This window comes from Notolepis coatsorum (assembly GCF_963971535.1).
Source record: "Notolepis coatsorum genome assembly, chromosome: 1".
Taxonomy (NCBI): Eukaryota; Metazoa; Chordata; class Actinopteri; order Aulopiformes; family Paralepididae; genus Notolepis; species Notolepis coatsorum.
The window spans coordinates 12856815-12872026 of NC_140165.1; the positions used below are offsets into that span (position 1 = coordinate 12856815).

The 15212-nt window shown below is 47.5% G+C and overlaps 1 protein-coding gene across 1 annotated transcript in view; it reads right to left on the reverse strand.

The window, feature by feature from the left end:
• Positions 1–15212, reverse strand: part of LOC311238422 (serine/threonine-protein kinase SIK2-like) — a gene marked incomplete at both ends in the record, with an annotated part of 33169 nt that overhangs the window by 6127 nt on the left and 11830 nt on the right. The window contains 4 exons of the mRNA XM_084326480.1: positions 8239–8532; positions 10367–10685; positions 12805–13046; positions 13905–14028. Of these exons, the coding sequence (XP_084182606.1) occupies positions 8239–8532; positions 10367–10685; positions 12805–13046; positions 13905–14028 (979 nt within the window). The remainder of the gene's footprint in view (positions 1–8238; positions 8533–10366; positions 10686–12804; positions 13047–13904; positions 14029–15212) is intronic.

The following is a 15212-nucleotide window of genomic DNA, read 5'->3' on the forward strand; positions in this document are numbered from 1 at the left end:
AGTAGGGCAATCTACAAGGTCAGTGGGTCATGATCGTCATCAGGGGAGTCAGGGAGCCTCGGCAACTCTATCAGCCTCGCCACGGGTCGGGTGTAGGTCCGCCCCTGGACAATAACTTCTGCCGCTCTGACCTTTCCGTTGGCACCAGTGATCACTTTGCTTACGCGGCCGGCCGGCCACGCAGCTCGGGGTAGTGACTGGTCTATGATCATAACGATTGTGTCCACTTTTAAGTTGTCCCTGTCCTTGACCCGCTTCTGACGGGCTGGACGGGATGGTAGGGAGCTTAGGAGGAAGCGGGCCTGAGACTGGTTGATCTGTGCTTGGCTGTGTCTCCACATCCTCCGTCTGTTCCTCTTGTTCGGTCTGTACCCCGTCTGAGGAGGGGCCGGTTCCGGCCGCCCCATCAAGAAGTCGTTTGGGGTGCTGGGTTCGAGGTCAGCTACGTCGCTTGGAGCGCAGCTGAGGGGGGTGGAGTTCGGAACTCCCTCTTCTTGGGCCCACGGTTCTCTCACAGGCCTCTCGTCTAATGTCAATAGCCTCTCAACGGGCTGTACGAGAGAGTGGCCGGTGTCGCTCACCTTTGTGTGCAGGCAGCGTGTAGACGTGGGTTGACTGTCAAGTCCGTAGAGGGGGCCCTGGAGCGTCCACCCCAGTCGGGTCTGAACCGCGACTGGGCATCCTTTGGGTCCGATGTGGGCCGCCTCAATTGGGAGAATGAGGTCCGCGTGGTCGGAGCCTATGAGCAGGGTCGGTGTGGCGCCGTCGATGAGCGGTATAGGTAGTTGACGTAGGTGCACGTACTTCGCCATCAGCTGTGGGATGGGGTAGGTGTACTGTGACAGGCCTATGTCGTGGCTGGTGAAGACGTTAGTGATGCTATACTGCTTCTCGGGCTGCTCGACCGCTGCTATCGTGAAGGAGACATTTTCACCCTTTATGGTCTTCCGGTCTCTTCTAGTGGTACGGATTGTCATTGTTTCTTTGGCACCCCGCAGGCCCAACTGGGCTGCGGCGGAAGCGAGGAGGAGAGTCTTTTCAGACCCATCGTCTAGGACGGCGTAAGTGTCCAGGACCTTGTCCTCGTAACTCAGGAGCACTCTGACCACTTTGATGAGCACTCGGGGGCTCCCGCTATGCTGGTCTATGTGGAGCACTCCTGTTGGTGGGTTGCCTTGGATCTTCTGTAGTGGTGCCGACTCGCGGTAGTCCGAGTAGCACCGTGACTCCCAGTGTCTGCTGTAGCAGTCAGGACACCAGGGGGGGGGTCCAGGACTGGTTTGTGGTGACACCGCCTCGGCCTGATACATCACCGTGACGGGCCCACTTTGGTTTCCTGGCGGACGCTTGTTGCTGTCGTGCAGGACCTCCAAGTGGGCGCCGTCGCACTTGCTGCATTTCTTCTTTAAACGGCACTCAGCTGCCATATGGCTGCGCGCGCAGCGGAAGCAGCGGCGGTTGGCTTTGATCCACTGACTCACCTCGTCAGCGGTCAGCTCCTTGAAAGTGTCACATTGAGACAGCCAATGTTCCTTTTCACAGTACTGACAGACAGCCTTCCACTTCTCCTTGACGTGGGTGTTGTGGCTCGTCTGCCGTGGCTCAACCTCGGCTTGGTGCATAACTGTCACGGACCGGCGGTTGTCATTGAACCTCCGCGGTCCATCTCTAGGGCTAGAGTCACTCCACACGAATGTGTCCAGTCGTAGACTGCTGACCTCCCTGGCGAGGAAATCAGCTAGGTCTAGCGAAAACGCTCTTGGCGGGCTGGAGGGAGCTTCTCCAGTATTCGCTCCACATTAGAATTTGCATACAGTTCATGTCTCCCCTTCTCCTTTTGGAACCCCAGCATCCCCACGAGGGATTGTACCTTGATAGAGAGGTCATCCAGTGCTCTATTGTCTTTGGCTGGGGGGAGGCGGTCGATATCCCGTATTTCTTGGATCACGTAATCCCATATGCGTCCATAACGCTGGTCGAGGGCCACTAGAGCCGCGGAGTATGGGGTGCTTGAGTTGGAATATGCCAGCGCTATGTTATGCGCTCTGGGCACCTTGAGATGCTTGAGGAGGATGGCATATTTGTACGACTCGTCGGGGACGTCGGACATCATAGTCTCCAAACACATGCGTAATTCCGTGTACTGTGCTCTGTCCTCGCGCGTAAAGTCGGGGAACGTCGGTGTGCCAAGGTACGATGCCATGGATGGCTGGCACATTGGTGAGCGTAGGGGAAGAGGCCTCCTGGGCGAGTCTCCCCGTACGTGTGGTCGTGGGTTAGTACTTGGTGGGTACCAGAGGCCGGGTCCCCAGGTGCTGTTCCTCGGTGCTGACTGTACGTCAAACTCACCCGTGAGTTGGGTCGGGGGTTTGTAGTGCAGTGACTCGGGGCTGGGGTCGGGGCTGTACTGGGCCTCTTGGTCCAGAGTACGTTGCTGCTGGTGGGCTTGACATTCCTCCTCTTCCTCTTCCTCTTCTAGGTCCTGGAGTCTTCTAGTCAGTCTCTCTGCGACGTAGGCCGGTTCTTCCCGGTGGCTGGGTCTCGAATGGACCGGTCGGGGAGGGGGGTCGGAGACGTAGACAGGTTCCTCCTGTTGGCCGGGTCCCGGGTCACTTTGTCGGGTAGGGGAAGGTGCCCTAGACCCTTGTCGTGATGATCTCCGGGAGCTCCGTGCGGAGAGAGGGGGTGTCGCCCTGGCAATCAATTGTTCTATCATCTGCGCCTGCAGCCGGTCGCGCTCTGCTTCTCGCTGGGCATTGGCGGCGTCGCGCTGTGCATTGGCGCGGTCTCGTTCGATGTTCTCTTCCGTCTGAAGGCGCCTCTCCTCCAGTCTTATGCGGTCGTCCTCACTCCTTTGCTGCGCCTGGAAGCGCTCTCGTTCGGTTGCAGAGTGTTTGCGCTCACTAAGGGCTTGCGCTTGGAGTTGCGCGTGAAGGCGCTCTCGTTCCGCTGCAGAGTGGTCGCGCTCGCTTAATTGTTGCGCGTGGAGGCGCTCTCTTTCCGTGGCGGAGTGTTCGCGCTCACTAAGCGTCTTTGCTTGAAGCCGGTCGCATTCGCCCTGAAGTCGGTCTCTTTCGGTGGAGGCTGTCAGTGTGGCGATCAAGGCTTGCGCCAGTATCTGGTCCGCCTCGCTGGGGGATGACACTGACGGAGGTGATCGGGTTCTGACAGGGCTTGTTGGAGATCTGTTCTCCTGGCGCGCTCCGAGGTCTATCTCCTGGGCGCGGTTCTCTTCTCTTGGTTGTGTGTCGGGTTCTATCCCTGGAGCGCTTTCTTTATCCTGGAGCGCTCCGGGGTCTATCCCGGTGACGCTGTCTGGAGGTATAGTCATGTCATGTCCCACCTGGTCCCCCCCGTGAGCTGAGTCAGTTTGGTCTGAACCCACTGGGGTATCTACTGGCAGGGTCGCCAAGTCGATAGGATTGGACATGCTTTGACTATCCGCTTTATCCGTATTTAACGTCTGTTTAGATAAGCTAGGGGGTAGAACGAAAGCGAATTCCTCCAGATAGGGAGGTGGCTGACGTTTGCGCTGCGGGCGTTCTAGCTTTGGGGAGCCGCTTGGGGAGTGTTCACCGCTGGCCATGGTTAATATTAATATTATATTAAATATTACACTGATACCCTCCGGCTCGAAGGACCAATTGTAACTGAGGGGTTACAAAACCCTGACTGTATTAAAGATTGTGATATATTAAACCACTACTAGTTATGTACTTTAATTACTGGCCAAACAGTACATCAAATATTGATGGTGAACACCCACACAAGAACACGGCATTGACACAGAAATTCTATTGGAGGGTTATTTATTATTATTAGGCAACGTTAGGTTACAGATTGAGAATTAGGGTCGCGCTTATATGGCGAAGAATATACGTAAAGTCAGTCAAGAGCATAAGTCAATGAGAATAGTAGGAATACTATGATGGGTCTAAGCTGACGCCACCTGTTGTATAGCAATTATATAGGGCAACACCGGTACCAACTGGAGACACTGGGTTCCCTCCGGGGTGTAAAGCCGGGAGGGGTAGAGGAATGTTCGGGTACCCAGTCTGAGTCAACGAGGAATAAAGAGGCTCCAAGTACAGGAGCCGGTGCTTGTACTCCCTTGATCAGCAGACAAAAGCAATAGTTGTAATCCAATATGCTCGACAGCATTGACGACAACCAGCCAGCCCCTTCCACGAGGCGGGCCCGAATGGTAATCCTCACGAGGTTAAATCCCAAACGACAGTGGAATCAACGGTGCTCTTCTCCGGTGGTCACGGTCCCAAAGCAATATAATCCAACCAGAAATGGTTCTGCAATCGCCGGTGCCAATTCTCCTGTGTACATGTCCAACGGTTCTCGCCTAGGACTCCTCGGGTGTGGGCACGTATTTAGGCCACACAGCCTGGATAAGTGCACTAGCTAAAGACACGACGAACCGATGGGTAATGCTACAGACTATTACTTCACATTAGATTAAGTCGAACTCAACGTTACTGCGTTAAACTCTGACACTTTAACATTCTATTCGCACGCGGTTCTCAATGCTCTATTTAGATGCAAGGTTGCTCACTTCACTGCACGTTGACTCGTGGTGAAGGTATTACTAGTAATGAACGAATTGCTGCTGTTTACACCTGCGCCGTATTTATACCTAAGTGAATATCTAGTCCCAACCTCAGTTCTTGTCTCGTATTACTACGCAGACTCTGGGCATGTACTGACATGCCCGGAGTTGCCTTTGAACTTGCCGTTGGGGGCTTGGTCGTTGGCGCCTGGGGCCGCTGTCCAATAGGAGAGCGAATATTACTCTGGTCTGTACGCAGGTAAAGGGATATTCCGTGTATATATATAAATAATATACAAGGTATATCAAACGATACATATATATATTCAGTTTAATCTGGCCCTTCACAACAATACTGTATGTCTGATGTTACAGCCTCCCTGACAAGCTTCATGATACTGTATGTCTGATGTGTCAGCCACGCTGACAAGCTTCATGATACTGTATGTCTGATGTGACAGCCTCCCTGACAAGCTTCATGATACTGTATGTCTGATGTTACAGCCTCCCTGACAAGCTTCAGGATACTGTATGTCTGATGTGTCAGCCACGCTGACAAGCTTCATGGATACTGTGTTTCTGATGTTACAGCCACCATAAAACGTAGAGAAGCATATTCCAGATATTGCACTGAAAGAAATTAAATGAAAGGACATGGGGTGTAACGGTACGTGTATTCGTCCCGCAAATTTTTACGGTACGGCCGTCACGGTGCGGTACGTGCAGCCATACGACGAATACGTGACAACACACCGGTCGCACATGCAGGCACTCGTGAGGTCCGTGCGAGAACAGCGCGCGTGGCCGGGCACACCGAGTCCGAGTTCAGAGCGAGCGAAAGTGCACGGAGAAAGGCACATTTACATTAGAAGAACAGCTGCAGCCTGCAGGGTCATTACAATTGTACAGTTTTTTTCGTTTTCTTGTTCGCCCAATAATGTTAACCAAATGAAACCAATGGAAAGACACACACATACCGCGCATCGCCAACACACACACACACGCACGCCGCGCATTGCCAACACACACACACACACGGCGCGCATCGCCAACACACACGCCGCGCATTGCCAACACACACACACACGCACGCCGCGCATTGCCAACACACACACACACACACGCCGCGCATCGCCAACACACACACACACGCCGCGCATTGCCAACACACACACACACGCCGCACATCGCCAACACACACACACACACGTCGCCAACAAACAACAACAACATTCTCCCTCACCGGACTCACGCTGATCAAATAAAAAAAAAGAAACATAGTTTTTCGGACTGATCATCTGAGCTCCTCTCCAGTTGAACTGCTATTGTGTTTAAATCCAAATAATCCTCTGCTATTGTTGTAAGTTACTTGTAACATGTCATCTGTTCTCTAGTATTTAGTCTCGTGCAGTTAAATCCTCTCTAGAAGTGAAACTGAAACTTACCAAGCCTATAAATTGTTAAAGGGGCACTAGGCAATTCATTTACTCTGGATGCCTGAACACAGAATGACACCAGTATCACTGACTACCACGGCAAGCCTATAGAAAATTATTCTATTTAATAATAATAATTATAATAAATATAATATATAAATAAATTTTTTTTAAAGTATTATATTAATAATAATAAATATTTTTTTTCTGTTGTACCGAACTCGTACCGAACCGTGACCCCAATACCGAGGTATGTACCGAACCGTGGCTTCTGTGTACCGTTACACCCCTAGAAAGGACACAACTCTTAGCAGTAGGACTTGCTCAAATTGTGCAGACTTTGAATACTTGTTCCCCTTTACAAACAAATGTATGAATACACCAAAAGGAGGGAACACATCACCCCCGTGCTGGCCTCCCTCCATTGGCTCCCTCTCACCCTGAGAATAGATTTTAAAATCCTCCTTTTTGTTTTTAAGGCAATGACTGGCGTAGCCCCCCTGTATATCTCAGACCTCCTAACTCCCTACTCAGCCCCCAGGTCCCGGCTTAGATCATCCAACATGGCCCTCCTGACTGTCCCTCGCACCAAGTCTAAGACTCGAGGTGACCGCTCGTTTGCAGCAGTGGCCCCCAGGCTATGGAATGGTCTTCCCCCAGACATAAGATCTGCTCCCTCTGTGGATGCTTTTAAATCCTGCCTCAAAACCCACCTCTACTCCATAGCATTTGGCTAGGATTAATCCCTGCTCCCTTACCATTCTCTTTACATGTTTCTCTGTCAGCCTGGTGCTTACTCGGTCCCCCTTGTGTTGCTGTTCTGTGTTCTGTACAGTGTCCAGTTACTCTATTGTCATTCCCTGTGTCTTATGTCTTACCGTACTGTCTGTTGCATAGTCCTACTCCCATAACATATCGTCTAGTCTCCTATGTCTTACTATATTGTCGGCTGTATAGTCTTTGTGTCATAACATATTGTCTACTGTCCTATGTCATACTGTATCGTCTGTTGTATACTCCTAGTGTCTTGTGGTCCTACTGTATTATTGACTGTTCATCCTGTCTTTTGTCATGTTGTATTGTCCTCTGTTACACTGTGTGTCTATGTCTATAGTTTAAAATTGTGTAGTTACTGTACAGCACTTTGGTCGGCTCTTTGAGCTTTTAAATGCGCTATATAAATAAATGACTTGACTTGAATACGGAATTTGATGAAACAGGATGTGACATCAGACTGTAACCAAAGGAAGTTTAAAAACGTTCACGCTCATCAGAAAGTGCTGATGATTAATACATTATTTAATAAACCACTTACGTAACGACTAATCCGTCGCACAGAAGTGGTATATGCCACGTTGGTAGGGGTGTAAATATTTGACCCCACAACGATTCGATTACGATTACGATTCTTCAGGCAACGATTCAATGAATCATGAAATCTCTTAATTTTTTTATTTTTTTTATTCTCTTTTTCCCCCTTCTTTTTCCGTTTTTCTCCCCTCCCAATGTTAGTCGTTATGCCAATTCCCAATCCCCTTCCTGGTCGTTGCACACTCTACCCCCTACCGTCGGTCCGGGAGGGCGGAGACTATCACATGCTTCCTCCGACACATGTGTACCCAGCCCACCACTTCATTCCACCTGGCAGCACGGACTCTCACTGGGAGAGTAACGTGTGGAAGGTCACACTACCTCTCCTAGATCCTTCCCTTGCTGTGCAGGCGCCCCGACCGAACTGTAGGAGTCGCTGTTTAAAATGACCAGGACCCACTCTCGCCGGGTTTCCCACCCGCTAACACTGCCAATTGTGTTAGTATGGACGGTCGGCCAACCCGGAAGCACCACAGCTGGATTCGATCCCACTGTCTCTGTGGTGGTAGACAGACGCTCAGTCCGCTGCGCTACCCGGCCGCCCTGAAATCTCTTCATTTGACCACGATTCCATTCGATGCGATGCGATATATTTTCGATCAGTTAATTCCCCCCCAAACATTTTTATACACAAATGTGTCTGGGGGAACTGATTTCACTCAGCATGAATGGACTATAGGCCAATAAGAAAATCGACATACATTTTTTTTATAATAAAATAAAAGATTTTCTTTTATAAAAAAAATCTATTCTAACATTTTCAAATCGATGCAGTTGAATCATCACCTTAGGATCGATGCATTGTCACACCCCTACACGTTGGCAACACGTATTTTCGCCACAGTTATTCATATCAATTTCCATCCTCCATACCTAGTGTGAGGGAGGTGTCCGAGGCTCGCCGACCCCTCTCGAAGTTGTACACGGGGGGGGCCTCCCGGTGCGGGGCGGGCAGGTCGTGACGCAGGGCCGGACCCCTGCGGCGAGGCGCCGGGGCTCTGGACGCTCTGGGTGCCGCCGCCAGTGGCGACAGCAGCGGAGGAGGACTCTGGGCGGGGCTGCCAGGCGTGGGGCTCCCAGAGGAGGACCAGGAGGAGGAGGAGCGGAAGGAGGAGGGGTCCGGGCAGCTGTCCGACATGTCCTCGTCGAAAGAGTCCTCCGAGACACCTGCGCGTGTGGAGAGAGCGGGTTACAGGTCATGAGACGAGGTCACGGACGACGGATGTAGTATATTATGCAGATTTCTAGGCGTCAGTCATAAAAGATGGGATGTCTATTCATGTGTGTGTGAATGAGGACACATTTCACGCTGTATTCATACTGGGTATCTGCAGGTTTCAACCAGTTCAATTTAAGACTTTTTAAGACCTTTTTAATACCACTTAGAGCAAATTTTATACCACTTTCAGGACCATATTAGCTAAAATAAATAAATAAACACGGGCTATATCCACAAAGAATGGATTGCACGGAGAAAGTTGCACCCTTACTTACAATTCATTATTAATTGAAAATGGGGGACCCTGATGTAAACAAGACGAAAGTCTTTCTCTGGTCTGCATCCCTTTAACAATTGTGTGTATTGAGCCGTACTGTATTGTACCCATTCTGCAATCTGTTAATAAAACTTTCATTCAATCAATCAATCTGCACGGTTATTGATTGAATGCACATTTAGTGACACTGAACTGGCGGCTGCACTTTAAATTCGTACATGTTTCACACAAGCTCTCACCAGACTCCCAGTAGCCCCGCAGAAAACAACTTGAATACAAAAACATTATTATTTAATATTACTTCATCTCCCGACAGCCGGGCTGCCCCCCAAAAATTGTATACCTGTGCAAATAAAATTTTACTTTTTAATACCTTTCTAGGCCTTAAATTGACAATTATGAATTTAAGACTTTTTAATAAAAGGAACATGCCAACATTTTGGGAAATTGGCTTATCGTCTTCTCCAGCGAGAGACAAGAAGATAGATACCAGTTTCCTCTCTGTGCGTTCAGTAGAAAGCTATCTGGCTGCACGTTAGCCTAGCTTAGCACAATGAATGGAAGCGGACATGGCCGGTTAGCCTTCGGGAAAGGTGTTAGTTGGACAATGCCTAGGCTAACCGGCACTGTCCGCTTCCATTCATTGTGCTAAGCTATGCTAACATGCAGCCAGATAGCTTTCTACTGAATGCACAGAGAGGAAACTGGTATCTATCTTCTTGTCTCTCGCTGGAGAAGACGATAAGCCAATTTCCCAAAATGTTGGTGTGTTCCTTTAACACATTGTCTGCCACGCAGTTTGCCCATCTTATACCACTCTCTGCCAGTGCTGTAACCCTATGGAGTCGCTCACCTTCTTTGCAGGGCTATAACTTTTTAAATATTATAGCTATATCGACATTACTATGGCCCATTCAACATCGGGTATCTATCGTTCCGGATGTGGGAACGTTATATTTTTCCATTCATACATTGTCGTGTTAGTACCGTCGTGAATATAAGTATGTTTTTAGAGTGTAGAGCCGTAATTCCTAGAACGCGAGTTATAGGCCCAGACGCATATTATACATAATCGTTTGGCGTTTTCGTTCCTATATACACGCTATATTAAAAAATTTTAATGCATATGATCGCTATACATTATGCTCCATCATGCGTGAAGGAAAGGGGGGGGGGGGGTCGTTTATGATTCCTTGATTGTCAGTAAAGGCTTTCTTTAGTACGACATCATACGTTGATCAGATGGATTGCAATGAAATAAATGCACAATCGAGCTGGAATTAACGTTAGATTCCTCTTACCTGTGGCCGATGAGTCTGGAGAAAAAAATATTCCAATTATTTGATTTCGATCTGCTAGATCCATTTTACGGGTAAACTCGTTTTTGGCGCAGGATGTGTTAAATTGACAATTATGCATTTAAGACTTTTTAAGACGTTTTAATACCCAGCAGATACCCCGTTAGAAGAATTGGGATCCCTGTGTTAATACATCTCAGGACTCACAGGGGCTTTGCTGCCTCAGATTTCCTGCAGCCAGGGAGTGTCTCCGGGAAGAGGCTGCGAAACGTCTGGGGGGCATGGCTTGTTGCATCCCTCCCACCTCCTCCTCCTCCTCCTCCTGCCCCTCCCCCTCGCCCACTTCTTCTCCTCCTCCTAGGCCCTCCAGTCTGTCTTCGCTGATGCCGGTGGCCTGGGCGGGACCGGGAGCCAGACCCAGTTCCTCCGTGGCCTGAGAGAGCCTTCGGTCCTGCAGCTCGCTCACCCTCTCCAGCAGGAGGCAGTAGATAGCGGAGAAGTGGTTGTAGCTGTTGTTCTCAATAGACTGATGGGGGGGGGGGGGGGTGGAGGGAGGGAGGGAGGGAGAAAGAGAAGGAGAGAGAGAATCGGTCTGTGAAACACGGTGAGCCCTATAGTAGAAGTAGAAAGCTTTATTGTCATTGCACAATACGGTACAACGAGATTGGTTTGTGCGGCACCTAGAATAACGATACCTACATACCCACTCTACCACACAACACAGCCATGATGTACCCATAGACACGCTACCATACATACATGTGTTGTACCCACACTCACTGACACACCACACATTCATGTACCCACTCATAACCTCTGCTACATTATGCACTTATTCACAGGAACATTAAAAAGGTTTTAAAAAAGCTATGCAAAATCATCATAGTAGAAAAGAAATATTAGCAAATACCATTATTATTACATTATTGCAGATGTCCCAACATCTGTCATATATTGCACATACAAGTATATATTATAGTGAGGTAGATGTAGATGTTGTGACAATAGGGGGGGGGGGGGGGGGGGGGTGATTGTTCAGTTCAATGATGGCTCTCGGGAAGAATCTGTTCTGCGGCCTGGAGGTGCGGAGCTTTGAAGGCCTATTATTGTTATCAGACCATATTGACGGGATTACGGCGAGTCCTGGATTATCAGCGCTAAACAGAGCTCACCTACAAAACAGACTCTCCATAAAGCTCTTCTAAACATAGCGACGTTCCTTTGTTATTTAGAAATTGGGGACACCGAAGAGGAGATTATACGGCTCATCTGTGTCACGGACTCTGCGGCGACTGTACTGTAAATACAGTGGAACTGTGTCAAAGGGTCGTCAGGGTTTAGGGACGATGAGGTATTACTACACGGGGGGAACTCTTCTCAAAAGGTAAATGCCTTCATTTGGCTAAACAATACATATTTAAATTAAATTCGATTAAATATTTATATTTAATTAATATTAAATATATATATATATATTTATTTTATATATATTATATTTATAGGGAGTTGACGAGGCTAATTCTAAATCCGACAAGGAACCTCCCTTCGATGTTACACTGAAATCTTAGCACAAACAGTGCAACAGTGTGAAGACCTATAGTGAGAATTGCTGTAAATGGCTGCTTTTTTTATATAGCGCTTTTATCCAAAGCGCTTTACAATTTGTTACTCACATTTTACCCGTTCACTCACACATTCACACACCGACGGCGGAGGCGACCATGCAAGGTGCCAACCTGCTCATCGGGAGCAATTAGGGGTTAAGTGTCTTGCTCAAGGACACATCAACACGCTGCCCGGGAGGAGCGGGAATCAAAAACCGGGAACCTCCGGTTTGCCAGACGACTGCTCTACCTCCCAAGCCACTGTCGCCCCATGCTGTGACATTGTTATACACATTAACCTGTTCTGTTCGTAAGAGTCAACGAACAATGAAACTTTATTGTAAACAAAAAGACAAGCGGGAAAAGCGGACACGGCAAAACCCAGACTTGGGCCCTGGTCATTGTACAATTTTACACTTTTACTGTACACTTACTGTATATTTATGTATATTTTTTACTGTATATCTTATATTAGAATGTATATACAGGTGCAGCTCAATAAATTTGAATATCGTGGAAAAGTCTATATATTTAGCTGTATTCATGCAGTCATTTGTGCAAAAGGAGCCCCAACCAAGTACTGAGTGAACATACATGAACATACTTTTCAGAAGGCCGACATTTCTATATACAAAAGAAAAATACATACATTTTTTATTTTTTATTGGTGATACAGAATTTTGGGCTTTCATGAGCTTTAAGACATAATCATCCAAATTAAAACAAATAAAGGCTTGAAATATTTCACTTTGTGTGTAATGAATCTATAAGCTACGAGAGTTTCACTTTTTGAATTGAATTACTGAAATAAAATAACTTTTCCACGATATTCTAATTTATCGAGCTGCACCTGTACATAACATAGGAAATGTATATCCCGGACCGTATTTTATTCTTAGGCTTATTTTTATTCTTATTCGTGACTTTTGTTTTTGTCTACCTAAATGTTTACTGTGAGCGATTTGTAGTGCCAAATTTCCCTCTGGATGAATAAAGTATTTCTATTCTATTCTATTCTATTCTATGGTGAGCCTTCCTCACCTCGATCGTCCTGTAGCGGTCGATGCCCAGGGTCTGCATGATACCCAGAACCTGCTCACTGTATTCCCCCAGGCGAGGCTCTCCCTCTGGGGTAAAGGAGGCGGTCTGAGGAGGGGTCCGCTGGAGGTCCTGGAGGGCTCCGGAGGGTTCTGCCTGCAGCCAGCAGTGGCGTTTGATCTGGGCCAGGGTGATGCGTCTGTTCGGGTCCACCGACAACATCCTCCGCACCAGGTTCTCACAGTCTGACACAAGCGAGGAGACGAGAGGTTATCAACGGCCGTTAGCTCAGAGGTTCAGCGGGTTCGGGCCATGCCACGCTCTTCTCAGTAGGGATAGAGATAGCCCCTTCCGTGACTGCGATGTGCAAGCCAGGGGCTTTTGAATACGCAGTCACTCGCAGCTCCATAGTAGCCAGGCTAATTTGGACCACCAAACACTGCTTAAAAGCTCGGGGTGGGTCCGAAATATATCAGCTAAAAATTTCAAAGGTACCCAGCGTTCAATTAGGGTTTCACACACACATACGGCGGGGTTTGAAAGCTCGGAGTTGCTAATAAACATTTTAAATAATTTTTATAAAACGAGTGGTACTCACAGAGAGCGCAGTGATTGCTGGACGCACCAGGCATGTCACAAAAGCAGTAGAAGAAGAAGAAGCCATTTTGCCAAGGCTCGCTCTGTGAGTACCACTCGTTTTATAAAAATGATTTAAAATGTTTATTAGCAACTCCGAGCTTTCAAACCCCGCTGTATGTGTGTGTGTGAAACCCTAATTGAACGCTGGGTACCTTTGAAATTTATATCTAATATATTTCGGACCCACCCCGAGCTTTTAAGCAGTGTTTGGTGGTCCAAATTAGCCTGGCTACTATGGAGCTGCGAGTGACTGCGTATTCAAAAGCCCCTGGCTTGCACATCGCAGTCACGGAAGGGGCTAGGATAGAGATAGCTATTAGGTCGCTAACCAGGATGAGACTGCATTTGGCAGAATGGAAAACAACTGTGTTTTTATAAAACAACAGAGAGTATTCGACACAAAAACCCTAGTTGTAGTCGGGATAACGTTTAGGAGAAATGGAGAAATGCTGCAGGTGCCCCACCTTGTGACATGAAGAACGGGATGCGGAAGCGTCCCTCCACCACCCTCTGTCTGAGCGCGGGCAGGGTGGGGGCATCGAAGGGCAGTGAGCCGCACACCATCACGTACAAAACCACACCCAAACTCTAGAGAGAGAGAGAGAGAGAGAGAGAAGAATGAAGTCACTCTACATTTAGGTGTAGTATTATGTACCCACATACACACAGATACATACACACATATCCATACATACATACACACACAAATGTACATATACATACGTATATTTTAAATCATGACACCGTTTTTTGGACTGGTAAACCTATCCATCTATCCACAGTATCCATGCTACCCGTCCCCACATACATATCAAAATAAAAAATAGATAGATGAATAAATGCAAGTAAAAGATAATAATAGTAATAATAATAATAATAATAATAATAATAATAATAATAATAATAATAATAATAATAATAATAATAATGCTACAAAGAAGACCTTTTTTTTTATTACAAAAAATAAATAAAACGGATTTTAATTTTCATTATAGGTGTAGGCCTACAGAGGGTGTTCCCCAACAATTGAGTAGTAGATCAAAGGGAACGCTCTGCCTACTACTACTACTATAGTTGTGAGGTTTCTGTCCTTGCTCACTTCCTCGCTCTGTTCCTTTAAACCACCTCGCTCTGTTTTCCATTTGTTTCTGTTAATCATTTCATTCCCCCATTCACACGCTTCTTCCCAGAGACGTCGTTGATTGGTTCTCTCCCTTCCACACGCTTTTCAATCACATCCCCCAGCTGTCACTGCTTGTCAATCAAACAATCCCGTATTATTTATACCCCGTTTCCCCACTCAAGTTTTGTTGGATCGTTTTGATATTTTCTGTTTGCATTCGCCGTTCCTGCTGCTGCTGTTGTTCCCTGTGCTTTACCTCCAGGATATCCAAGAAGCCTTCCTCTTGGACACCTTTTTCCCGTGGCGACGCGCTCGCTCCGCTGCTGTTCCAGCGCTCTTTACGCACAACGCCTGGGTGAGTTTTTAATGACTGTCTTTGATCAGATTCCGTTTTCGTGTGTTTTTATAACACTGAAGATTACCACCTTTTTATCAGACAGTCACTCACCCAGCGGTTGCCTTTTTGATTGTTTCACTGGGATAATATTTTGACCTAACATCTCCCACTGTGTGTTTATCACACCGAAGATATTATCACATTGGATTGTATTTTGGACTTCGCTCTCAGTGTCTATTTTTGCACCGAAGATATTTTTCACTTGGGATTGTGTTTTGGAACATTGCTCACTGTGTGTGTTTACACGAAGAT